We start from the raw sequence: 26,836 nt of genomic DNA on the forward strand, positions 1-26,836 counted from the left end.
TGTTAGAAGTGTCAGTGACACCTGCATGCTCAGTATGCTCTGAGCATCTAATGAAAAACTAAGCTCAGGGGTTGTCACTAATTACTGAGCAGAAAATGAGGTTTGCCTGTCATACAAGCTGATGCTACAGGACTTATTATGATAACTGCACTGGTTTCAGAACAGCCATATAGTTATTATCTGAACTGTTTCCTTTTAAGCCTTATATTGTGACATTTATATTCTATATATACAGTATATTGTGAGTCTGTCCCTACCCTCAGTAACTGAAAGCAGCACAGTACATTGCTGCAGAAAAGAAGATGGGGAGCTACTGGGGCATCTCTTGGAGGCACAGATCTTCCCTGCTAAAGAGCTGTGGTTGGTACAGAAGCCCAAAACATAATGCACAGTTTTTATTTAGTTAATTACTTGTTTAGTTAAGTTTTAGTTCTCCTTTAAAGGATGTGACCCTAAAAATCAATTATGGCTAAAAATAATGTACAACAGCCTAGATCTCCAGCATTCCTATAACAGTAATAATCCAGACCTTTAAAGTTATGCACAAGAACTTGCCATCTTGGAGTTTGTTAGGCCATTTTGTGAGTGTCTGTGACACTGCACATGCTCAGTGTGCTTTGGGCAGCTGTTGAGAAGCTAAACTTAGGGGTCGTCACATATCATCAAGCAGGAAATGAGGTTGGTTTTTCATAGAAGCTGATGCTACAGGACTAATGATTAAATCTAGGAGGTTAAACAAGAAGAAAAGTCTAAATCACCGGCCTGGGGTATAAGCAAGTTCCTCTTCCTTCTGTCGACTTTTCACTCTATTGCACATGGGCAAAGGTCAATGATGGAAAAAGGAATGCTCATCCGCATACACCCCAGCTGGTGCAGTTTTCTCCAGGGGTTTCAGTAATTAAAGTCACTGGGAGGAGGCCTAACATTTTGGCAACCTCCAGTTATGTAGCCTTTCCTTCTCCTTTAAATGATATCGCTATTATAGACATTCCAATAAATACATTCTTACCTGCTAGTAAATTCTCTGTTACAGGTATGAGATCTGCTATGCAGATTGCTTTTTATGACAAGGTCTGTCTACTCCTTAAAAGAGAAGGAAAGGTGAAAACTAAGTACCATATATACTCGAGTATAAGCAGAGTTTTTCAGCACAAATAATGTGCTGAAAAAGTAACCCTTGGCTTATACTCGAGTATACCCCCATGGAGGACCTTACGTTGGTGGAGACGTGCCCAAGAGGAGAGAACTGCTGCCCTTTCTGTGTAGTCGCGCTGCTGGGTACGAGTGCTCCTGTAGTACGTGTCCGCTGTGCAGAGGTGCCTCGATGACGTCATCGCGCCATTCGCGAGTCTTTAGGCGCGCGTTGCCTAGCAACCGGAGACGCCCGGGGAGTGTGTGAAGGCCCCTTATCTCCGGTGTACGGTAGGCAGATCCGCAGTGTCTCCCAGGCGTGAGAGCCTGTGTTGCTCCTTGGGTAGCTCTGTGTATCCTGAGCAGGGATCCTGTGTGCCTGATGGCGCTGCCATGTTGCGCTCCTGTGTGGGGGAGGGGGGCAGCTTTGGGCAGCTCTGCATGTACCATTATGGGACCTATGCGCTCTTTTAGTGCTGCTAAGTTCCGAACCGATGGGAAGTGCATCAAGCTGCGGCGCCCCACAATGGCACACATTCACTAAAAAGGGCACATGGGGCGCACATCCCCTGACAAAGGCACATGGGGCGCACATTCACTGACAAAGGCACATGGGGCGCACATTCACTGACAAAGGCACATGGGGCGCACATTCACTGACAAAGGCACATGGGGCGCACATTCTCTGACAAAGGCACATGGGGCGCACATTCACTGACAAAAGCACATGGGGCGCACATTCTCTGACAAAGGCACATGGGGCGCACATTCACTGACAAAGGCACATGGGGCACACATTCACTGACAAAGGCACATGGGGCGCACATTCTCTGACAAAGGCACATGGGGCGCACATTCACTGACAAAGGCACATGGGGCGCACATTCACTGACAAAGGCACATGGGGCGCACATTCACTGACAAAGGCACATGGGGCACACATTCACTGACAAAGGCACATGGGGCACACATTCACTGACAAAAGCACATGGGGCACACATTCACTGACAAAAGCACATAGTTACATAGTTACATAGGGTTGAAAAAAGACCATTGTCCATCAAGTTCAACCCATCCGAGTAAACCCAGCACACAACCTATACTAACCAATCTATACACTCACATACATAAACTATATATATATATACAACCAGTAATACTAACTGTAGATATTAGTATCACAATAGCCTTGGATATTCTGCTTGTTCAAAAACTCATCCAGGCCCCTCTTAAAGGCATTAACAGAGTCTGCCATTACCACATCACTAGGAAGGGCATTCCACAGCCTCACTGCCCTCACCGTGAAAAACCACCTACGCTGCTTCAAATGGAAGCTCTGTTCCTCTAATCTATAGGGGTGACCTCTGGTGCGCTGATTGTTTTTATGGGAATACATTGTGTCCAGCAAGTACTTGATAATTAGTATGGCAGCTTCCTTAGCCTTCCCAAACTTGCTTTTGTCTGCTGCTGTAGCATATTTCTTTCTCTAAAGTTATCTATTATTTATTTATCTGTTATTTGATTATTGAAACTTAGCAGTAGCGGCTGCATTTCTCACCCTAGGCTTATACTCGAGTCAATAAGTTTTTCCAGTTTTCTTAGGTAAAATTAGGTACCTCGGCTTATATTCGGATCGGCTTATACTCGAGTATATACGGTAAGCTTTATCAGAAAGGTCTATGTAAATACAGCCATAAGTACAAACAGAAAAGCTGCTCTATCAAAAGAAACACAGGATTGTCTTTCTTCTTTTGTGTGCACATGTTCTTCTGTATCAGACTTACTAGTCTCACAAAAATCTTTCAGGACAAGGCAGGGCAAGTCTGCTCAGTTTGCTCTTTTATCCCTTTCTTGCTCCCCCTCCCATCCCTACTCCTCCCCCCTCAACTATGCTGTGTAATCTACCAGCAGCCAGAGATGCAGCACAGAAGCTACTGAGACCAAGCTAAAATGGCAGCTCCTATATTAAACAAACAGAGAGAGCATCTATGGCTTTTTACTGGAGTATAGTAAAGCTTTCTACAGAATGAATATTGCGTTCTAGGTAGCACTATTGTGACTAATCTATTAGCAATAATGTTGTTTTCATTATTCCAAAAAAAGTAAAGAATGGCAAACACTTTACAATGTATTTTTAAAACTCCTAATAGTCATAATTTATTAAAGTAAAAGCTGCCAAGTTTCTATATAAGTCAATAATAATAATAATAGTCTGAATCTACATGATTTTTGTGCATACTTCATGAAAACATTTATTAAAAAGATTTTTAGCCCTGTTGAAAATGAACAGAACAATGTGATTTTCGCTTGTGTGCAAGTTTGTTGGGAAATAAAACACAACCATGGCTATTGTAAGCTAGTGCTTAATGAAAAAAATTAATGCAGGTGTGTAAGAAAAGTCATGTATGTTTTGTTGCTTCTTTTGTATGTGTGTGATTGCGTTTTCTTCATTTTTTTTTCTATCAAGCTCCAAAATTGATAAATCGGCCTCCCTGTTTCTATTGCTGTAGGTTTTCATAAATATTTTTAAAAAACATGAAATGACACACAAATGAATCCATATTTATGGGATTGCTGGGAACTATGATATAACTCAACAGTAGTTAATTCTTCAACACACTAATTACATACTTCTATAGGGTGCATTTAATCCCTCCAAACCAATTCCATAGACTTTCATGTAAGGAAAAAGCAGACTGCCTTTAACACATTTATTGCAGAAAGATGTGGCACAAACCTTTGCTGGTCTGCTTTTTCCTTACATAAAGGTCTATAATACTCAGTTTGATTGCATTACTTTACAGGTTACTATGTTTGTAAAACAGTTGACACTGCTGCACAGCATTGTAATGAAAGATCAAAAAGGTTTGTTGCTTTTAATCTCGTGTCGTTTTTACGTTTAATCACTGCTGAAAATAAATGATTAACTATTTTTCAGAGAAAAGGCAATGGGTTTATAGCATGCATACATTAACAGGCATTTTCTCTGAATTAGCAATTTGAGTATTCTGCAAGTACAAATATAAGATACATTAGTGTGTTAATTATGGATGATCCAATTCCAGGATTTAATGTGGGATTTGGCTAAATCTTAGAATGTTATTGCTTTGTCCAAATTCTTGTTTTTAGCCAAACTTTCAAGGCATGCCATGCTCTGGACAACTGAAACCAATATATTGCTCACAGATGTTGCAATCATTTTTTTAATTTTGTTTGTATTTGATATGCAAATCCAGTGTAATAGTCTAGGAAATGTTTTCTATGGAACTGATATTTTAAGTAGTAAGGGCCACCCTTACTGTGCTCAGACACAAACCAAGGGCACACACATGCTAGGCTACATCAGCAAATGAATGGACAAAGCTTCCTTTTACTCCCACATGTCTTCCAGTTACAACTAGAACTGCATTATTTCTGGCCATGTGATCTCTGAGGGAGCACACAAACCATCACAAAATGGTGGCTCAAGATAAAATATGTAAAAGGGAAATATTTACTGTATATGCTATATTGGTAAAATTCTTTCATAAATCACATATGATATAAATGATTTGTTGTTTAAGTATTCTTTCTAAAGGCATAGTTTTCCTTTAAATAAAGGCAGAGGAGCTGTCTGTATTTCCATTGTTCAAGCAAATAGTCAAACTATGAATTTAATTGGAAATAGTTTCTCATTTATCATACTCTAGTTCATTTTGATATGGAATTTGGATATTGAAATAGTAGGCTTCAATGCAGCGAAGAATACAAAACTGCATATATATATATATGAGTGTGCTCATTTATTGCTGGGACTCACCTGTTAAAAATCTAAAGTAGTATGGTAGAAAGGCTACACATTATATTTTGCAATTCTGTACCAGTCCAAGGCAACCACAGCCCTGTAGCAGGGAAGATCTGTGCCTTCAAAGATACCCCAGTAGCTCCATACCTTTTTTTCTGCTGATTCACTGCACACACTCTGTGCTGCTGTCCATTACTGTAGGGACTGACTCACAATATACTGTAAATATAGAATATAAATGCCACAATATAAGACTGATCAGTTACATATGATCCGGAATACTTGGGACCTGGGGTTTTCGACAGTTATATCATAAGTCTTCTACCTAAACTAAGTGTGCATGATTATGCATTATTTAAAAGTGTACAAAATGTATAACATGTTTTACTATGGCCTGGTACCTCCCACAACGTAAGGTTCCAATGTTAATATTGCCCATTGATTTTAATATAATACTTTTATCCCTTAAGGTGGATATATATGTTCCATTAAAGGGATTCAGTCATGATTTTGATGGTGTACTTTTCATTTCTAAATGACACTATTTACATAGCAAATAATTCACTCTACCATTTATAGATTTTATTCTTGAACCAACACATGTATTTTTTTAGTTGTGTACCATCTCAGTGCACTGTGCCCAAGTCTGAGCTTTCAGAAAAAGTCAACACTATGCTATACTATTAAATGATATTCTGATACCTACCACTTTTAGCAATACAGGTGTCAGGGAGCTGCTATCTTGCTCCCTTCCCATTGTTCTGCTGATCGGCTGCTGGGAGGGGGGTGATATCACTCCAATTTGATTTGCTTCAGTAAATTGTGACCATATGATGGTAAAGTTTATCAGAGCATAAGTCACATGGCTGTGGCACACTGGGAAATGAAGAATATGGCTAGCCCCGTGTGAAATTTCAAAATGAAATATAAAAAAAAAAAAAAAGTTTGTGCTTTTAAAAAACTGATTTCAATGCAGGATTCTGCTGGAGAAGCTCTATTAACAATGCAATTTGGAAAAAAAAAAAAGATGTTTTCCAATTACAGTATTCCTTTAAAAATTCTGTTGATGCGGTCCTCTCCTAACAGCCTCCAAAGGGTTTTACTATGATGCAGTCGTTTGGCCCCTGGCACAAGGCAAACATATCAGGCAAGGATATGCTCATTTGACCACTCCACCTCACTATTTTAGTACAGGTATGGGACCTATTATGCAGAATGCTCGGGACCTGGGGTTTTCAGGATAAGGGATCTTTCTGTAATTTGGATCTTCATAACTTAAGTCTGCTAAAAATCATTTAAATATTGAATAAACCCATTAATTATATCTTAGTTGGGATCAAGTACAAAGTACTGTTTTATTATTACAGAGAAAAGGGAAATCAGTTTTAAGAATTAGAATTATTTGCTTATAATGGAGTCTATGGGAGATGGGCATTCCGTAATTTGAAACTTTCTGGATAACAGGTTGCTGGATAAGGGATCCCATACCTGAACTTTGAGTGCTGGGCTTAGTTTAACTCTTCCCGGGCCTCAGACTCCAAACAAAAGGGTGCTGCCATGAAAGGCAATATGTGCCTTGCTCTGAAGATACAGCACAGTATACTAAACCTACAGTAATATATTTTTGTAAAAGTACCCAATAAAACTTCACCCACAAAGCTAGTTACAGTGGGAGGGTCTGGTCAGCCAACTGCTTCTGTTCTGTGTCAGATATTTATTTATTTCTCTGATAACTGCTCTTCTTTGTGCTCTCTCCTTTGCTCTAAATTATATATATACATATATATATATACATATACATAAAGTACCCCCTTAAGTGACATCAAAGGTAGGCAGATGAGGGTTGGTTGATCCATTAGATAGCTTCAAGAAGGGACTGGATGACTTTTTAGCAAGTGGGAAAATACAGTATTATTAAAAACCAGTTTTCATCCTGTGCCTCACTAGCCGAAACCCTTCTTTGGTTTATGAAATTTCTTACAGTATCAGAGAAATACCAGCACTAATATTTCAATTACTAAAATAAAATAACTGTTGCTCTGTTACAGAATTAAGAAAAGCTCAATGACCATGTTCAGTACAGACAGAAACTTTGATACATTAGAAAGACAAATCTTGTATACATAGCTGCTAATGGGAAGCAGAGGGAAAAGACAAAACAAATTTATTTTTAAAATATACATTTTAGAAAAACAGTAAAAATTGTCCAATTAAAGCCACTGCAACATGGCAGCTCTTTTAATTGTTGTAATAAAACTTTAAAAGAAAAACATGTTTCTATCATGTTTTGCTTTCCAATTTAAAATGGCTAATGCAATTAAATGAATTAATATTCTTTATAAAAGGCATGGGTCTTATGGGGTAGACTTATTAAATATCAATTTAGGGAATTTATGTTTCCCAGTCGTTCCATGTTTTTATTCTCATTTAGTAACTCTTTTGTGACAAATTGATAAATTGAAAATTTGTTATTTCTTAAAAAATGGGTTTGAATGCTTTGAGCATGAATGCATTCATTTTCACAGCATGTTAGTACTCAACTAATATCTGTCTAAAGACTTGCTCCTGAACCATCACATGCTGGAGGAAAGGATTCAGACAATTATATTGTATGCTGGAATGATAAAAAAATAAATTATCAAATGCTTAAAATATTGATTTCTTTTTACAAGCGACATGCATTAGTACTGCTTGTAAAATAAATCATGTATAATAATAAATTAGCATCAATATTTTGAGAGGCCTATTCAACATCACCTGCACTATTTTCTATTGTATTCCGTAATGATCTCTTAAATAATCTAAAACAGCAGATGTGCTAGATAAGACATTAAAAACTCTCTTCTCTTGTTTTGACGTTATCCTTTCCATCATATATATCAAATGATGATGCAAACATGTAAAAGGGGTCCCATGTTCCAGTGTAATGTCAATCCAGTCTTGTATACAGGCCAGTGGAGTTTCTTCATACCCTGCAAACATGGCAGGATTAGCTAGAAGCCCCCTGGCAGCCATTACACCTAAGAAAGGAAGAAAAACACAACTGTAAACTGTGATATAAAAAAGTAATTCACAGTGCTTTCAATGTGACTGCATCTAAAGCATGATTCTGTCTACTAAAGTAACATATCTGCATATGGATAACATGTAATATATTCCCTTAATTTAATACATTCATTTTACCCAATATAAAAGTAGCCCTATGACCAGTGTGTATAATCTGGCACATAATACACAAGAAACAATGCATATACTGTATATATTTATTCTAATATAAAGGGTATAGAGGTCTTATAAATTATAATTGGTGTGTATTGATATGTTATGCTACATCACTCACTCACTTGTATAAAAAGTAATATACTGCCTGTTGTAAAACATGAGCATATTACTAGTAACCCCAGAGGTTGTTGACCAGTATGAAAACACTTGGTCTGCAACCTTGTGCTTTTATATGGTGATGGAACTCCTCTGTGACTTCTAATAGCCTTATATTTTAGGATAAGCGTATATAATTATCTGTTATTCTTTATACATTTTTGCATATAACTGTTTAAGTTCTCTCAAAAGTCTAATTTTTCAGTAGAGAATGCTGCTCATGTCACCTATTATCAGCAGGACAACTGCTGGATGGTTAGACTTTCTTTAAAAACATTAATAATGTGTAAAATAATGGAAGACAGATTAACCTTAAACCTGTAAAATAATGTTTAACTAAAATACAGCTCTCTGCAGAGCGTATCAAGAATGGAAATAACAAGTCAGATTTACCTAATCACAGATACCCACCCCCACCCATTCAATTATTTTCTGATGTCTTCCCTAAAAAAAAAAAAAAAATCAAAAAGGCAACAGGGCACTCTAGAAAAAGTAATTCTATTTTAGATTGGACACTCTTGTGAGCAGGGCCCTCTACTCTTTTTCTTACTTTGTAAACCTTTGATAAACTATTGTAAAATCCATGTTCATTATAAATTAAAGGGATACTGTCATGGTTTTATGGTATACTTTTTATTTCTAAATATGGTTGTGGCTCCCTGGGAAATGAAGAATATATCTAGCGCCATGTAAAATTTCAAAATTAAATATAAAAAAAATTGTGTTTTTTAAACACAGGTTTTAGCTGAAGAAGTCTATTAACTGATGTGTTTAAAAAAAAAAAACACACGTTTTACCATGATAAAATTCCTTTAAGTACTGCATAATTTGCTGGTGCTATATAAATATATGATTATATGATGATAACTGGGATAAATAGAAAATACCATAAATAGAAATTACTTTTTTTTGGGGGGGGGGAGTGAATGCTACTCATTTTTTGCATGTTCTCCTGATAAAGACTCCATATGAAGTCAGTCTTTATCTGTAATATGTACACTGAATATATTTTTTTTTTTGTTGAGCCCTGTTCCCTTTTTGATATTGTGACATTAAAAGTTTCTTCAGCAATTTCCTACAGTGGCCACCCATCTATGATGAATTTATCGATGTGCCATCTCCATACTCCTGCATACTGTTTTCTCTCTTTCCATTTTTTCCTATACCAGCACAGTTGGGCACGACCCAACTTTTTCTTTTAAGGTAACACTAACATGACTTACCATCTGCCCCCGTTATCTCACGAATATTCTCTGCTTCTTTTAAACTTTTAACATCTCCATTGGCAACAACAGGTATAGACAAGCTTTCTTTAATGCTTTTTATTGCATCATAGTGTACTGGCTGATGTCTTTCATCATGAGTTCGTCCATGTACTGTAATCCATGATACACCAGCTGCTTCGGCCTTTCGGCAGAGATCAACTGTTCTTGAAATGTCTGCATGGATCCTGACAAAAATGCAAAAAACAAACAACAACAATGGTTAAACAATAGGTAACATTATATTATATTTGAACTGATTTCCTATTTACTTAATGCGTGTCACAAACCAATACATGATGTAAGCCCTACATTGATTCCAGTGATAACCTTCAATTTAAATGTTAATACTAGCTTAATACTAGCTTAATACTTAGTTTCAAAAGTGAACAAATTAATTTTATAACAATTGAAAGTTCTTTATTATATATTTAGCCAGTCATGTTCGTACAGGTTATTCTACAACTGTAGTTTTATTTATCTCTATAGTTAGTTTTGCAAAGGCATAAATAAAAGGCTCAACGTGCAGAACAACATATGCCAGTATATCTTCTTGATATAACCTGGGGGGTGGGGTTTAAAGGCTCATATAGAACTACAGCACAGTGAAAGCAAGCCTTCTAAAAAATAAAGTATGATGAATGATGTATTAAATTACCTGATCTTAATAGATATAGTAAACCCTGGATCACCAACTTGATTGCGTACTTGTTTGACCATATCACTAACCAACTCAGGGTTATTTATCAAGCAAGCTCCATAGCCTTCAGCCATTGCCCACCTGTTAATACAAAAAAAATTGTAAAGGTACTGTCTTAATAAAATTAATGGGCTAGACTGATCTTCAAATGAATACATATGGGACAGTTAGCGTAAAAATTCAGAGAACTCCAGGTTTAATGTAGGGGATACAGAGTGGCAACAGCAACTAATTAGTAGAATACCTATGTGGGGTAGAGTACAGCAGTGGGCTAGGTAGCTGCAGAAAAAAAAGGGGGAATGGAGTGATAAATCGACTGCAATATATTACAATTCAACCAGCCCATCTCTAATGTCCCTGGGGTGAGGGTAGGAGCTGTTATAGAAATCCTATGTGCTACAAGCTGTAAAGTATATGAGGATACCCTGGGAGTCTGGAATAGCCTAGGAATTGTTATAAGTATGACATCAGGAAATGTATGTGTTTTGTTTTTTAAAGGCTAAATATTTTAAAAATATCCCTAGGCCCCATTGTTGGAATTAAATGTTACATTTCTAATGGATCTGTTTTTTGCTTTTAGTTTTAGGTCTAGCCTAAACTTTTTATGGGGGGGATCTGTCAGTACCCCCAAAAGAGTAACTAGATGAAATCTACACTAAGCAACCCTTCATTTAACTAAACCTTATCTCCCTTTAGGTAGACATAATTTTACCTGTACTGTGTGGTCCTAACTAAAGACAGAGTAAAATAGTGAAAACAGACCATCCAGTGGTGTTTGAATAAGGTGGCATTTCATTTTATGTACAAAAACAGATTCCACAAGTTTTGGGGCCTTAAAAATATTTTCCTGTGGAGTACAGCAACTTCAAGTTACATAACTGGTCATTAGGTCCTAGGTTTCTCTGCAAGGACTTCAGACTTTTAACCAGATTTTTATTATACATATTGATTGGTTGGACTGGGGCAAGAATTACATGAACAAAAAGTCAATAGGATTTGTAATGATGAAAGGGATTATATGATAAAAATAGATATTTTTAAAGGGATTCAGCAAAGTATATCATTTCTAGTGAACAGAGAAATTCTTGAAAGGAGGTCATTCTCAAGTTTAATTTGCATTAAATAACCATCCAACATAAATAGTATAGGCTTACAGAGCTAGAGAACTGTATGACAAAGAAGCTATGAGCAGAAAACAAGGTTAAACATTAATAAAGTGTGTGTTTTTCCAAACAATAAAATCACGACCTAACTAGAATTCTGTACAACATAAATATATATGAGCTGTGTGACTAAGAAGGTCATTCATAAAGATAGATTATGATTATCACACTAGAGAAAGGGAATAGTTGCAGTATCTCAGCCCTCGCATAACACAGATTTTATTTAGCAGAGATGCGGTGTTGCAATCTCTCTTTAATTCCTCCTTCATAAAGTCCAACATGTAACAGCGAAGTTCAAAGTGAACTTTTTCTGGGACTGGGATTCAAAACAGGCCCTGGCATTTCAAGTATACAGACACCCAGACTGCCCCCGCCAGCCCTCTGAATTAGTGACAATCTATGGCATCTTACTAACAGGCTGGTGGCTGGTTGAATCAACTTGCTTTCATTTCAACTAAAAAGGGATAAGTATTCTTTACTAACTTTATCAAAACCATTGTGTTTTTTTACTGTTGGGTTTTATTTATTTTTTTCATAAGTAATTGTTGTTTTTGGAGCTAATTTACAAAGTTTGTGGGATCCATAGGCTTACAGCAGGTTACATTCCCTTGTAATTACCCTCAGCTTGAGGAGGGTGGGGTTTGATTAGTTCACCTTTACAGACTGCATAAATAGAACCACAGGCACTCCAGTGGAGCTTGCTCTGGTGGTAGGTGCTCTGTAAGTGATTGCTCTTTCAGTGGGACTCTGTAAGTGGAGTTATAAACTCAGGGAGTTAAACACTAAGGGAGTTAAAACAAGGTAAAACAAGGTATTTACTACAAGTCCTTACACCTATTTTTGTTTAACTGTTCTTGTAACTGGGAGAATGAGTGGTAGCAACATTGAAGGTCTGACACAGTGCACAGCCTGCCACATGTATGCAGTTGTGGAACAACAGTTCCAAAGTGCATACCTCTGTTGTGGATGTGAGCGAATTGCCACTTTAGAGGCTCGCGTTAGAGTCCTAGAGGAACACGTCGCAACACTGCGTTCAATCAACAATCTTGAGAGGGGTCTCTTGTTAACTGAACAAGAACTAGTGGGGTCAGATAGTAGGGGGGGAGGGGAGCAGCAAAAGGATGATAGGGCAGTAAGCTGGGTGACAGTTAGAAAATCTAGTGTGGGGAAAAGGAAAAGGGAGGCTGCTCCAGGGTTTGCGCATCCCAACAGATTTGCCAGATTGTGTGAAGAAGATGGGAGTGTGAACTCTGGATTGGCGGTTCTAGGTGAGGCTGATCTCTCTAACAGCCGGGAGACCAGTTTCACTAGTAGTGGTGGGGAGGAGAGCAGAGCTAGGCCTAAACAGATGGTGGTTATAGGGGATTCGATCATTAGGAAAGTGGACAGGGTAATCTGTCAAGCGGATCGCTTCAACCGGACAGTTTGCTGTCTTCCTGGTGCCAGGGTTCGGCATGTGGTTGATCGGGTTGACACATTATTGGGAGGGGCTGGGCATGACCCGGCTGTCTTGGTACATATCGGTACTAACGACAAAATGAACGGTAGGTGGGGGACTTTAAAGAGTGAGTTCAGGGATCTAGGCTCTAAGATTAGGCAAAGGTCCTCCAATGTCATTTTTTCGGAAATTTTGCCGGTGCCGCGTGCAAGTTTAGGGAGACAGCGGGAGCTTAGGGAGCTAAATGCGTGGCTAAAGTCTTGGTGTAGGAAGGAAGGGTTTGGGTTCCTAGAGCACTGGGCTGACTTTTCCTTGGGGTACAATCTATACAGCCCTGACGGATTGCACCTCAATGGAAGGGGGTCTGCTGTGCTAGGGGAGAGAATGGTTAAGAGGTTGGAGGAGTGTTTAAACTAGACAAGGGGGGGGTGGGTGAGCTAGAATTCCATGGGAAAATTAGTGTAGACGGGGTAGGGGGACTAGCAAAGGGTTGTGGGGGAGGAGTGAGGGGGGCATATAGTTTATCAGATAAGGAGCTTCCGTTACAAGGAAAGCAGTCTCATAATTGCCTTAGCTCTAATTCTCCCTTAGCTAATGTAAACATCAGAGGGAGAAGTAATAATCTCCGCTGCATGCTGGCTAATGCGCGTAGCTTGTCGGGTAAATTAGGGGAGCTGCAAGCTATTGCATGTATTGAAAATTATGATTTAATAGGTATCACTGAGACCTGGTGGGATGATAAATGCGACTGGGCTGTGAATTTAAATGGGTATACACTTTTTAGGAGGGACAGAGAGATTAAAAAGGGTGGAGGGGTTTGTCTTTACGTAAAGTCAGACTTAAAGCCATGTAATAAAGACATTACCAATGAAAACGTCGAATCTCTTTGGGTAGAAATTTCAGTAGGGCTGAAGGTCACAAAGAAAATGATCATTGGTGTATGTTATAAACCACCCCGTATAGATGAGGGGGATGAGGCCCAGCTATTGTTGCAAATGGAGGAGGCTTCAAAACTGGGTCAAGTTGTTGTTATGGGGGACTTTAATTATCCGGACATTGACTGGAGTAATGGGGTGGCTAAGTCAGAAAAAGCTAGTAGGTTTGTAAATATGCTAAATGACAACTTTTTATTTCAGGCAGTTCAAGAACCCACTAGGAATGACGCTATTTTGGACCTGGTGATTTCTAATAATAATGAACTTATCTCTAACATTTGTGTGGGTGAGCATTTGGGGAACAGTGATCACAACATGGTCTCCTTTGAGATAATGCTGCAGAGACAGCGCTATAAGGGAGTAACTAAAACACTCAATTTTAGACGTGCAGACTTTGCCAGTATAAGGGCATCTCTGCAATGTGTCAACTGGGAAAGGCTTTTCATGGGGTTAGACACAGAAGGAAAATGGAACATCTTTAAAACATTGCTTTGTAGGTATACGCAACAGTATATCCCCCTAGTAAGCAAGGAGAGGCATCGCAAAGCGAAACCTTTATGGCTGAATAAAAGTGTTATTGTCGAGGTTGGTAAGAAAAAACGTGCTTTTAGGGCATTCAAGTTAGCTGGGACAGCAGAAACTTTCATCAGGTACAAGGAAGCAAATAAAGCATGCAAAAAAGCTATCAGGCAAGCTAAAATAGAGATGGAAAGGGATATTGCTGCTAGGAGTAAAAAGAATCCAAAATTATTTTTTAATTATGTGAATAGTAAAAAAATGAAGCAAGAAGGGGTGGGAACTTTATTATCACGGGGGGGTACGTTGGTTGATGAAAACGGGGAAAAAGCTGAAATTTTGAACTCTTATTTTTCATCTGTCTATACATCTGAGGAGCCAGATAATGAAGGCTTCCCTTGTAATATGCCCAGTTCTAGTAATTTAGTTACTGACGCATGGGTCACTCTGGAGGAAATTCAAAAGAGACTTGAACATGTAAAGGTAAACAAAGGTCCAGGGCCGGATGGGATTCATCCCAGGGTATTAAATGAGCTGAGCGCTGTGATTGCCAAACCTCTTCACTTAATTTTTCAGGATTCATTGAGGTCTGGCATGGTGCCAAGAGACTGGCGGATTGCTAATGTGGTGCCGTTATTTAAAAAGGGATCCCGTTCTCAGCCTGAAAACTATAGGCCTGTTAGTCTGACATCAGTAGTAGGAAAACTTTTGGAAGGGGTAATAAGGGATAGGGTACTTGAATACATTGCAGTTCACAATACTATTAGTTTGTGCCAGCATGGTTTTATGCGTAACAGATCTTGCCAGACTAATTTAGTTGCCTTTTATGAGGAGGTGAGTGGGAACCTTGATGCTGGAATGGCAGTTGATGTCATCTACTTGGACTTTGCTAAAGCGTTTGATACAGTACCTCACAGAAGGTTAATGATCAAATTAAGGAATATTGGCCTAGAACATAATATTTGTAATTGGATAGAGAACTGGCTGAAGGATAGCGTACAAAGAGTGGTTGTAAATGGAACATTTTCTAATTGGACCAGTGTGGTTAGTGGAGTACCGCAGGGGTCAGTCCTTGGGCCTTTGCTGTTTAACTTGTTTATTAATGACCTGGAGGTGGGCATAGACAGTATTGTTTCTATTTTTGCTGATGACACTAAATTGTGCAAAACTATAAGTTCCATGCAGGATGCTGCCGCTTTGCAGAGCGATTTGACAAAATTAGATAACTGGGCAGCAAACTGGAAAATGAGGTTCAATGTTGATAAGTGCAAAGTTATGCACTTTGGTAGAAATAATATAAACGCAAACTATCTACTGAATGGTAGTGTGTTGGGGGTATCCTTAATGGAGAAGGATCTAGGGGTTTTTGTTGATAACAAGTTGTCTAATTCCAGGCAGTGTCATTCTGTGGCTACTAAAGCAAATAAAGTGCTGTCTTGTATAAAAAGGGGCATTGACTCAAGGGATGAGAACATAATTTTGCCCCTTTATAGGTCCCTGGTAAGGCCTCACCTTGAGTATGCAGTGCAGTTTTGGGCTCCAGTCCTTAAGAAGGATATTAATGAGCTGGAGAGAGTGCAGAGACGTGCAACTAAACTGGTTAAGGGGATGGAAGATTTAAACTATGAGGTTAGACTGTCGAGGTTGGGGTTGTTTTCTCTGGAAAAGAGGCGCTTGCGAGGGGACATGATTACTCTGTACAAGTACATTAGAGGGGATTATAGGCAGTTGGGGGATGTTCTTTTTTCCCATAAAAACAATCAACGCACCAGAGGTCACCCCTTTAGATTAGAGGAACGGAGCTTCCATTTGAAGCAGCGTAGGTGGTTTTTCACGGTGAGGGCAGTGAGGTTATGGAATGCCCTTCCTAGTGATGTGGTAATGGCAGATTCTGTTAATGCCTTTAAGAGGGGCCAGGATGAGTTCTTGATCAATCAGAATATCCAAGGCTATTGTGATACTAATATCTACAGTTAGTACTAGTGGTTGTATTTATAGTTTATGTATGTGAGTGTATAGATTGGTAGGTGTGGGTTAGGTGTGCTGGGTTTACTTGGATGGGTTGAACTTGATGGACACAGGTCTTTTTTCAACCCTATGTAACTATGTAACTATCTTACAGCAGCCCCTCTGGCATTAGCCAAAATTCACAGATTGCCAGTCAAGGCCTGGTGAGCTGAGCTTCTGTAAATTATACTTGAATACATGCCTGGCAATGTCATTTTCAGGAGATCAGAGAATCCCTTTATGAGATACAGAACACTGGGGGGAATAATTTGGGTGGATCACAAAAAGAAACTTAGCATAATATGTAAGCTAGTACTCTGTTATAATAGATTATTTTTTTTTTTTGTTTTCAAGAGATAGCCACATCCCATTAATTTATGGAAAAATAACTTTGGAGCATTTTGCCACCCACCACAAAAATGAAAAACACGTGGGCGACCTTTTAAATATGAAAAAAAAGACCGATTTACAAGTAGTATACCTGTTAAGCATTAAGTTTACCTCTGAGGACAGCCACAGTTGAGGTCTATTCCACTGGCAAATGGAGAAACAAGGCTTGCAGCATCTGCTAAAACCTGTGCTTCTTTTGCAGCGAACTGAACTATAAGTGGACGATCACCTAGAAAAATGAATACATGATTTGTGGCAAAATATTTACCATAAGATATTCAATTTAATTTGTTTTCTACAGCAAATAAATTACCTGAACCAAATATGTATTAGAATAATAGAAACATTTCAAAACTACATGCCTTACTGTGGTTTACAGTAGTGATGAGTGAATCTGTCCTGTTTGGACGTAAAATTCGCAAAAACATTGAATAATCCGCAAAATGCATTTATTGTGCAATTTTTTTGTTGCCCGCGCCCAATTTGATGTGACCATGACTTTTTTGACACGCAAAAAATGTTTCCGTGCCAAATTTTTATGGAAGTTTTGCAGAAAAATTTGGCAATGGTGCGAATCCATGCCTGGCTAGAAAATTCGCTTATCACTAGTTTAAACTATTTGTGAATAGTTAAATATTACCTTGTGATTGGGTTAACCATTACATGTTACCTACTGATTGGCATCTGCCTCTGGAAGTGTCATGCGCTTATGATTATTACTATTATTAATATATTACTTTATTACAAATTATTTTGTCTTTTTATTTTAAGGTTTAAAAAAATTCATAGATGTTACAAAAGCAAAAAAACAGTAATATGTTTAATTCATTGATGAGTATAGATTGCACGCTCAATGGTACAAAGACCTCCTTCCACTTGTCTAAATATTAACACAACATTAAATGTATGTATTTTTTTTTTATATTCTATTTTATAGGTCCCTGTCAAATGTACAGCACTCCATACAAAAAGCACAGTATAAAAATATACATACATACACAGATGCAGCCAGCAGGTTTTCACATTTTGTCTTACCATGTCCAAACACCATTTTTTGAGTGTTAAATCCTGCCTCTAGATGGTGCTAGAGTGCAAAACCTGCCAGCAAAACTCAATAGAACTTGCCACAGACCATGTGCCACCTGGTGGCAGTAATTTTTCACCCTGTGTTAACTAGAAGAGATTATTATATATATATATATATATATATATATATATATATATATATATAATATATAATATAATATAATATAGATAATATATATATATATATCTCCAGAAAGCTCTGTATTATGGGAAGGCCATCTCCCATGGACTCCATTTTTACCAAATAATTCAAATTATTTTCTTTTGCTCTGTAATAATAAAACAGTATTTTGTACTTGATCTCAACTAAGATATAATTAATACAGGTATAGGATCTATTATTCGCAAATACAGTGGCTTGCAAAAGTATTCGGGCCCCCTTGAACTTTTCCACATTTTGTCACATTACAGCCACAAACATGAATCAATTTTATTGGAATTCCACGTGAAAGACCAATACAAAGTGGTGTACACGTGAGAAGTGGAACGAAAATCATACATGATTCCAAACATTTTTTACAACTAAATAACTGCAAAGTGGGGTGTGCGTAATTATTCAGCCCCCTTTGGTCTGAGTGCAGTCAGTTGCCCATAGACATTGCCTGATGAGTGTTAATGATTAAATAGAGTGCACCTGTGTGTAATCTAATGTCAGTACAAATACAGCTGCTCTGTGACAGCCTCAGAGGTTGTCTAAGAGAATATTGGGAGCAACAACACCATGAAGTCCAAAGAACACACCAGACAGGTCAGGGATAAAGTTATTGAGAAATTTAAAGCAGGCTTAGGCTACAAAAAGATTTCCAAAGCCTTGAACATCCCACGGAGCACTGTTCAAGCGATCATTCAGAAATGGAAGGAGTATGGCACAACTGTAAACCTACCAAGACAAGGCCATCCACCTAAACTCACAGGCCGAACAAGGAGAGCGCTGATCAGAGGCCAAGAGGCCCATGGTGACTCTGGACGAGCTGCAGAGATCTACAGCTCAGGTGGGGGAATCTGTCCATAGGACAACTATTAGTCGTGCACTGCACAAAGTTGGCTTTTATGGAAGAGTGGCAAGAAGAAAGCCATTGTTAACAGAAAACCATAAGAAGTCCCGTTTGCAGTTTGCCACAAGCCATGTGGGGGACACAGCAAACACGTGGAAGAAGGTCCTCTGGTCAGATGAGACCAAAATTGAACTTTTTGGCCAAAATGCAAAACGCTATGTGTGGCGGAAAACTAACACTGCACATCACTCTGAACACACTATCCCCACTGTCAAATATGGTGGTGGCAGCATCATGCTCTGGGGGTGCTTCTCTTCAGCAGGGACAGGGAAGCTGGTCAGAGTTGGGAAGATGGATGAAGCCAAATACAGGGCAATCTTGGAAGAAAACCTCTTGGAGTCTGCAAAAGACTTGAGACTGGGGCGGAGGTTCACCTTCCAGCAGGACAACGACCCTAAACATAAAGCCAGGGCAACAATGGAATGGTTGAAAACAAAACATATCCATGTGTTAGAATGGCCCAGTCAAAGTCCAGACCTAAATCCAATCGAGAATCTGTGGCAAGATCTGAAAACTGCTGTTCACAAACGCTGTCCATCTAATCTGACTGAGCTGGAGCTGTTTTGCAAAGAAGAATGGGCAAGGATTTCAGTCTGTAGATGTGCAAAGCTGGTAGAGACATACCCTAAAAGACTGGCAGCTGTAATTGCAGCAAAAGGTGGTTCTACAAAGTGCTGGCTCGGGGGGCCGAATAATTACGCAGGCTGTCACAGAGCAGCTGTATTTGTACTGACATTAGATTACACACAGGTGCACTCTATTTAGTCATTAGCACTCATCAGGCAATGTCTATGGGCAACTGACTGCACTCAGACCAAAAGGGGCTGAATAATTACGCACACCCCACTTTGCAGTTATTTATTTGTAAAAAATGTTTGGAATTATGTATGATTTACGTTCCACTTCTCACGTGTACACCACTTTGTATTGGTCTTTCACGTGGAATTCCAATAAAATTGATTCATGTTTGTGGCTGTAATGTGACATAATGTGGAAAAGTTCAAGGGGGCCGAATACTTTTGCAAGCCACTGTAATTGGGATGTGGGGTTTTTCGTCTGCTAAAAATAATTTAAACATTAACTAGTATTGTTTGCTACCAATATGAATTTATGCAGTACTGTTTTATTATTACAGAGAAAAAAAAGGTAAATTCTTTTTAAAAATTAGAACTATTTACTTAAAATTGACTCTATGAGAGATGGCCTTCCCGTAATTCTGAGCTTTCTGGAAAACAGGTTTACGTACAAGTGAATCCCATACCATACCACCTTTTAAAACTGAAATGAATAAAAGAGTCCTCACACAAAACAATACAATAATAAAACAAAAAAAACAAAAAAACAGTTGCTAAAAAATAATGCTTTCCAGTTGCCAAAAAATAATGCTTTCCAGTTGCCTGGTCATTAAATGGTAAATATCCATATCCTAGAAAGAACAAATTTTTTTTTTTTTTTAATAACACAGAAACTGTTTAGTGGCAAAAAATATGATTCAGGAGTTCAGGAAAAGCATGTCTTGCAGCAGAACAAAGAAAAAACTAGATGACCAAATATAAACCCAAAGGGAGACATTTCTTTACAAAAAGGGGTGATAAATAAATACAGGTATAGGACTCAGTATCCAGAATGATCGGGACCAAGGGTATTCCGGATAAGGGGTCTTTCCATAATTTGGATCTCCATACCTTAAAGGAGAACGCAAGTCAAAATTTAAAAAGCATACTGCCCAATAGTCCTCCTATTGTTTAGTAAAAACGCCACACTTTTGGCTCACCTAATCAAATATTTACTCAGTCACACTTACTTCACATTTTCTAGAACAGGCAGCCATCTCTAAAAAGGTATTCTCCCTTCCTTTCCTTCCTTGCTTCATTCTGCACATGTGTTTCATTCCCTCCTCCCCCCCCCCCCTCTGCCAGTTCCGCATCTGATTGGCTGGTGGGCATGTGTAGCTCAGAACAGGAGACAGGATCAAGTTACACACATGCTCAGAGAATAGGAAGGCTGCCGCTCGCAGCCTACAGGAAGGACAGAGAGATTTCAGTGATGTCACTGTAGTCTTCACACTGCTGTAGGCTGCCAGCACCATATCTCAGAGAAGCAAGCAGGGATCTGGGAATTTAGATATGCAGTAAGTACTTAAAAAGAATACCTTTAGACTTACTTTTAATAATTTATTAAATTTATTATTAAAACATTAATTAAACCCAATAGGATTGTTTTGCATCCAATAAGGATTACCGTATATACTCGAGTATAAGCCGATCCGAATATCAGCAGAGGTACCTAATTTTACCTAAGAAAACTGGAAAAACGTATTGACTCGAGTATAAGCCTAGGGTGGGAAATGCAGCCGCTACTGCTAAGTTTCAATAATCAAAATAAATACCAATAAAATTACATTAATTGAGGCATCAGTGGGGTATATGTTTATAAATATTTATTTCAAAGAAAAATAGTAAACTAGCTCTGTAAGTGGAGAAGCGGGTCAACAAAAACAACAGGCACTGGAGGGTCTGGTTGTGGGTGGCCTAATTTGCACACAAAGTACAGAGGGTGCTAGTCTGGAGGGACCCATGGCACCCGACTCGAGTATAAGCCGAGGGTAACTTTTTCAGCACATTTTGGGTGCTGAAAAACTAGGCTTATACTCGAGTATATACAGTATTTATATCTTAGTTGGGATCAAGTACAAGGTTCTGTTTTATTATTACAGAGAAAAAGGAAATCAGTTTTAAAATTCTGAATTATTTGATTAAAATGGAGTCTATGGGAGACAGGCTTTCAGTAATTCGGAGCTTTCTGGATAACGGGTTTCCGGATAAGGGATCCCATACCTGTACACGGAATGACCACTGCAGATGTGGGGGGGGACTAACTCGGTAAACAAAAAAAAAAAGAAGCATGGAATCAATACATCTGATTTTTAGTTTAAAACCTTGCAGCTTTTACACGGAGAAGTGCTTTGCAACAAAAGCAGCACATGAAACTATTTCGGTTGTACATTTTAAAATGTTTTATAAATATGGCCCTTTCTTTGGCCATCATGTAGGAGAATAACTGTATCTTACCTTGGTTTGTTGTAAATTCGCTGTCCCTCGCTTTCACAGATTTGACAAAATCAGCTGCAATGATCATTGGTGTATAACATAAATCACAGTCATACTTTCTCACCAGTGTCCTGAAGGCCAGCCTTTGAAAATGTCAAGATTAAGATGAAATAAAGCATTAGGGAGCAAAACAATGGTTCACTGAAATAACTGAGAACATGCATTGTAAGCTCTGTTTGGACACAAGTGTAATTAAGCAAAATGGACGAGTCACTGACTAGACTAATTTTCCTATCTTATAAAGACAATATTTACTTTTTTATGTGACAGTACTTTGTACTTGAGATTAAAGGAGACATATCCTATAAAAATTAAGAATGTACCAGTGAATTATACTCCTCTAGATATAGAAGGAATGTGCTTAAAAAAGTTGTATTTCAGACAGATTTATTGAGAAATTCCACCAAAACCCCACTAGTCCCACCCATCTGTTCAACTTCCTGCTGGCTGAATTCTCTGGATGTGCAGGGGAGCCGGCGGCCCTCCGTACAATGCATTGTAAGATAGGAACCAATCAGCAGCTAGGCTGACCTGATAGGGAACTGAAACCTGTCCTTGCTTGTGTGAGTGCAGGGCTGTGATTGCCTCTCCTCCTCCTACTGTGCTTCTGGCAGGGAATGTTAGGCACACCCACTCTTCATTTCAAACTCGGACAGAGAAGTGATAGGAACTATAGGGAGCTCCAATAAAAGGGCCATTTTTACAGATAGGATTAATTTTTAGCACAAAGTGAAACCAGCACCATGTATTATTCATAATTGCCTACAAAATTAGGGGTTTTCCCATTTATCCTATATTCTTAGCAACTTTTCAATTATTTTCATTTTTTTATGAAAAAAAAAATGAAAATTAGACTTCCTTTTCTCCACCTTTCCAGCTTTTAAATGGGGTCCCTGAACCAGATAGCCAAAGAGCAATTGCTCTGTGAGGCTATGGTTTTTGTGTTTGTGTTATCTTTTTATTCAGGCATCTCTATTGATCTTCAAGTCCTACTGATGTAGGTTCTGTAGAGTTGTTTTTCTTAAAATGTAATGATTCATGCAAACATAATGTATACAGACCTGCTAGGGTTTTCAGAACTGGGCATTTTTCAATACATTCACTGCTAACAAGCCTTCTATACAACAATATAAAAGAAGTATGTTGTGGAAGTAATAACTCTCATACAAAGCTAGCATCCCGGAGGTAGAGTTCGAATTTTGTTTTGAAGGGATGGAAGTCTGGCAACCAATCTGGGAAGACAGCAGGCTGAATAGGGTAGGGTAGGATTATGCAGGGACTGCTACAATGTATTTTTTTTTCTTATACATGAACTAAAGATACAGTGACACCTACTGGTAAAGTGTCTTTAAATAGCTTAATAATTGAATTATGTCAATAATTAATTTCAGTGCTTGGTAAGTGCAACCCTAACGGTTACAAAAAGGTATTAGTATTAAGTAAACACTTATTGATATTTTAAGGTGTACAAATTTAGGTACATCATTTTGTTTTTCCCATTTGGCAGATTTGGATTGAATTGGTGCTGAACCTGCCTAACAGATATCTATCCCTACAACAAAATCTTTGTAGCTGTTCTATTTAGCCAACTACTTGCTTATGAATATTTAAATGTACATTTATGGGATGTGTCAAATGGAAACCCTTTATCATCTTCAACATTGCTATTTCCTGTTAAGTCCAATTTAAACAAATAATTGTTTATTTTTATGGATTTTTCTGCAATAACAAGCACAACTTATTAGGAAGTATAAGGACAATTATTACTTACTTTGAATATCGAACCATAGGCGCACATATTCGCACTAAGTGATCAGAATGAAATAAATCCAGTGTATTTTGTGTTACATATTTCATTACAGCAGGTTGATGATCCATAACATCAGATAAAAATAAATCCTGGAGGGGAAACAAAATAAATACGTCTATTGGAATTGTAGCTCATGTATAAATCTAAAATGAGGGGGAGGTCTCCAGAAACACCATCTCAACAAAGAGGATAGCTATTTGGAGTCCAGTTGCAGAGCACAAATAAAAAGTTGTCTGTGCTACTATTGGGCAATGATAACCCTTACCCACAGTGGTGACCCATTTTTGCCTCAGACCTGCCACAGCCACATGTAAATCCGTCAACTTTGTCTACCAACACAGAGAGTACAGTAGGCTGCAGCTGAGTTATACATTCTGCCTCTACACAATCTTTTGAAGCAGTGGAAATTTCTCCACATATTTACAGCATAGTACAGTTACTAGAAATCACTTCTGTCATGCAGTTGGCTCTGACCATGCTGGCAATGCAGCTGACACATTTCTAGGATGGCACTGCCCATATTGTGGATATGCTACAGTGAAATTCATCCCTGATTTTCATTGCACATCCCATAGATATGGGTTGCATTTTCGGTTTTCCACTCTCCTGCTTTTCCTGGCTCACAATCTCATGAGTTGAGTCTGTTATGTCACTCTCCACTTTAAATAAAGTGTTCCTGTTGCCAGTCTGGATGCAAGAGGACTAGGGTGTGCTGCTGTTAATGTTTCTGTAGAGCTTAGGCTGCCACTGTGTCTGTCATGAATGCTTGGGGGACCAAACTACCCTGTGGGGGCCATAGTGTGTCCCTGTACTTAGTTTTTTGTTTTTGTTTTTTTTACAGATGCTGCTGCAATTTCAATTATGTATAAAGGGATATGTTTTTGTTAATTGGCTGTGGCTACTTTTTTGTCACTGTACTATATATCAAGTGTGCCCCTCTTATGTTGAGAGGTATGCAAAAGGGACTTGGGAAAAGAAAGCCTGTGGCTTGGCTGCACCATTTTGCAGACCTTTGTAAATTGGAAAACAACTGGGGAATAGTTTGTCACGTGAGTAAAAAATGGTTTAAAAAACTATATAAATAATTAAATACTCCCAAAAAATCATTTTGCTTTATTACTTCCAAGTCATGAGTCTTTGGAACTTTCACAGCAAAAAAAAAAAAATAAGGGGGCAAGACAAATCTTTTGCTGCTTTTCTTCTACTTCACTATGTATAGCCCTAAAGCTGAATGGGGCTCATACACAGTGAAAATGCAGTGCAGTATCCTATAGTAATCAGCTAGCAACAATTCCGATTGGTTGCCATGCATTACTGCACCAGGGCATATTTACTGGGTTTCAGTAAGTAAGCCGTCAGTCCAGTTGTTATATGTATTGCCCTCCACTATCAAGGACACCCAAAGACCAACGAAAATACTAAAAATAAAAACGTTATTTGATTACAGCTGCAATATTAATGTCCTATCGTACAAGAGTAACCAAAATTCAGAAACAAACCTGCATCTGCTACCTTGAAGTTAGCCTGGATTCATCAAGAAGTCGATAGTTATAGCAAACGGAGTGAAACTTCGCTTCTAACATGGTGCGTGAATAGAAATCACTTTTCCAGTCACCATGTACAAACCTTTCACCCACCAGCAGAAGCAGCCATAAAATCTACAAGCACAAATACCCACGCTGGTTGTGACTCAATTCTAAGCGCGACAGAATCGGCACACAAATACTACGTCACACCGGGATGTTGGTTGGCAGTGACTGCTTAGCAGCCAACATGGAAGTAGGGCAGAATTTGCTGTTAGGGGGTCCTGTATCTGTCAGAGAAATGCTACGAGACGGTAAGTTCTAGTAAAGCCGTAAAAATCCAAGCGAGGCTTGCCGTTATGGCCTTTACATGGAATTCTGCTTTTTTCAAACCTAGACCATGGGACTTATTTGGTTGGCATCTATATCCTGCCCTGGCTCTGCTGTTGTTAAAAAATTACAAACCCCAGCGTTCCAGGGCTTCTGATGATATGATAGTTGTAGATTAGCTGCCTAGTTAACTGTGTGAGAACCAGGTAAATGTAGTCACCGCCTGCTTTATTTTATGACAGGTTGTTACAAAAATGATACAAATCATTCAAAAACTGTACCAATTAGTAAGGTCCGCAGATATGTTTGTAGGAGTTTTTGGAACTAAATATAACTTTGAAGGGGCATTTTCCAGTGAATACAAGCCTTCTGACACAGAATGTACTAATGCCAGTTAGCCATGCTGTGCCTCAGCAGGTTAGTAGCAGGGCAGTGTTTGGTACAATTAGTAACCATAACATGTTATAAATAAGTGTCGGGCAGCCTGTCTTCTGTTAGTAGTGGCAACTTTTACTTGCAACTTTTGTAATGTAACATACTACATTTTGAATTAACTTTTGTTTTAGGTTTCTTGGATGAATTGAAGTTCTGGCCAAAACCAAATTAATTGTCTGGCTTTCAATGCTGCAGCTCTTTTAAGTTCATCTATTTTGCTTTTGTTGTTCTAAAATGTGTGTTTAAACTGTTAGATGCTGTGTCTTTGTCTTCCAAGCATAATCAAAACAAATCGCTAGTCCACTGAGACCCCCTGTGTATATTGAGCTTCTCTATCTAAAAGCCTGATCGTCTGCAACTGGGGGTTTGTTTAAACAGAGGGCTTCTAAATGAACCACAGATTGTTTTTTTAGATTGTGTGTTTGCGTTCTGGAAGTAGACTATAACTTTACGTTGCCTTGCAGATTTTCCGTGCATAGCATATGAATAGAGATGTAGCGAACTGTTCGCCGGCGAACATCGGGTGTTCGCAATTTTGGGTTCGCCTTAGCTGGAGCCAAATTTTGACCTCTCACCCCAGAGCCAGCAGATACATGGCAGCCAATCAGGCAGCTCTCCCTCCTGGACCACCCCCGGACCACTCCCTTCCATATATAAACCGAAGCCCAGCAGCCATTTTACATTCTGCCTGTGTGTTCTTGATGAGTTAGCATAGGGAGAGAGCTGTACAGGGGTTTGAGGAACAGTTTAGGTAGCTTTGCTGACTAGTAATCTACTTTCTAC

General features: G+C 38.6%; 2 protein-coding genes across 4 annotated transcripts in view; one reads left to right on the forward strand and one right to left on the reverse strand.

Annotated features, from left to right (window-relative positions):
- Positions 1–7,062: 7,062 nt before the first annotated feature.
- On the reverse strand, positions 7,063–25,440 carry dus4l (dihydrouridine synthase 4-like). Of its 3 annotated transcripts, none has more exons than XM_031897846.1 (7): positions 25,265–25,440; positions 23,727–23,854; positions 21,917–22,038; positions 16,816–16,933; positions 10,214–10,336; positions 9,517–9,743; positions 7,063–7,935 (listed from the first exon to the last, which is right to left on the reverse strand). In XM_031897846.1, exons 1-7 carry the CDS (start codon positions 25,268–25,270, stop codon positions 7,685–7,687), a joined length of 975 nt encoding a protein of 324 aa, XP_031753706.1. In that variant the 5' UTR covers positions 25,271–25,440; the 3' UTR covers positions 7,063–7,684.
- A 42-nt stretch (positions 25,441–25,482) lies between these two features.
- Positions 25,483–26,836, forward strand: part of cog5 (component of oligomeric golgi complex 5) — a 129,377-nt gene continuing 128,023 nt past the window's right edge. The window contains exon 1 of the mRNA XM_031899016.1: positions 25,483–25,602. Coding sequence (XP_031754876.1) covers positions 25,506–25,602 — 97 coding nt within the window. The 5' untranslated portion in view covers positions 25,483–25,505. The remainder of the gene's footprint in view (positions 25,603–26,836) is intronic.

This window comes from Xenopus tropicalis, chromosome 3, assembly GCF_000004195.4.
Source record: "Xenopus tropicalis strain Nigerian chromosome 3, UCB_Xtro_10.0, whole genome shotgun sequence".
Taxonomy (NCBI): Eukaryota; Metazoa; Chordata; class Amphibia; order Anura; family Pipidae; genus Xenopus; species Xenopus tropicalis.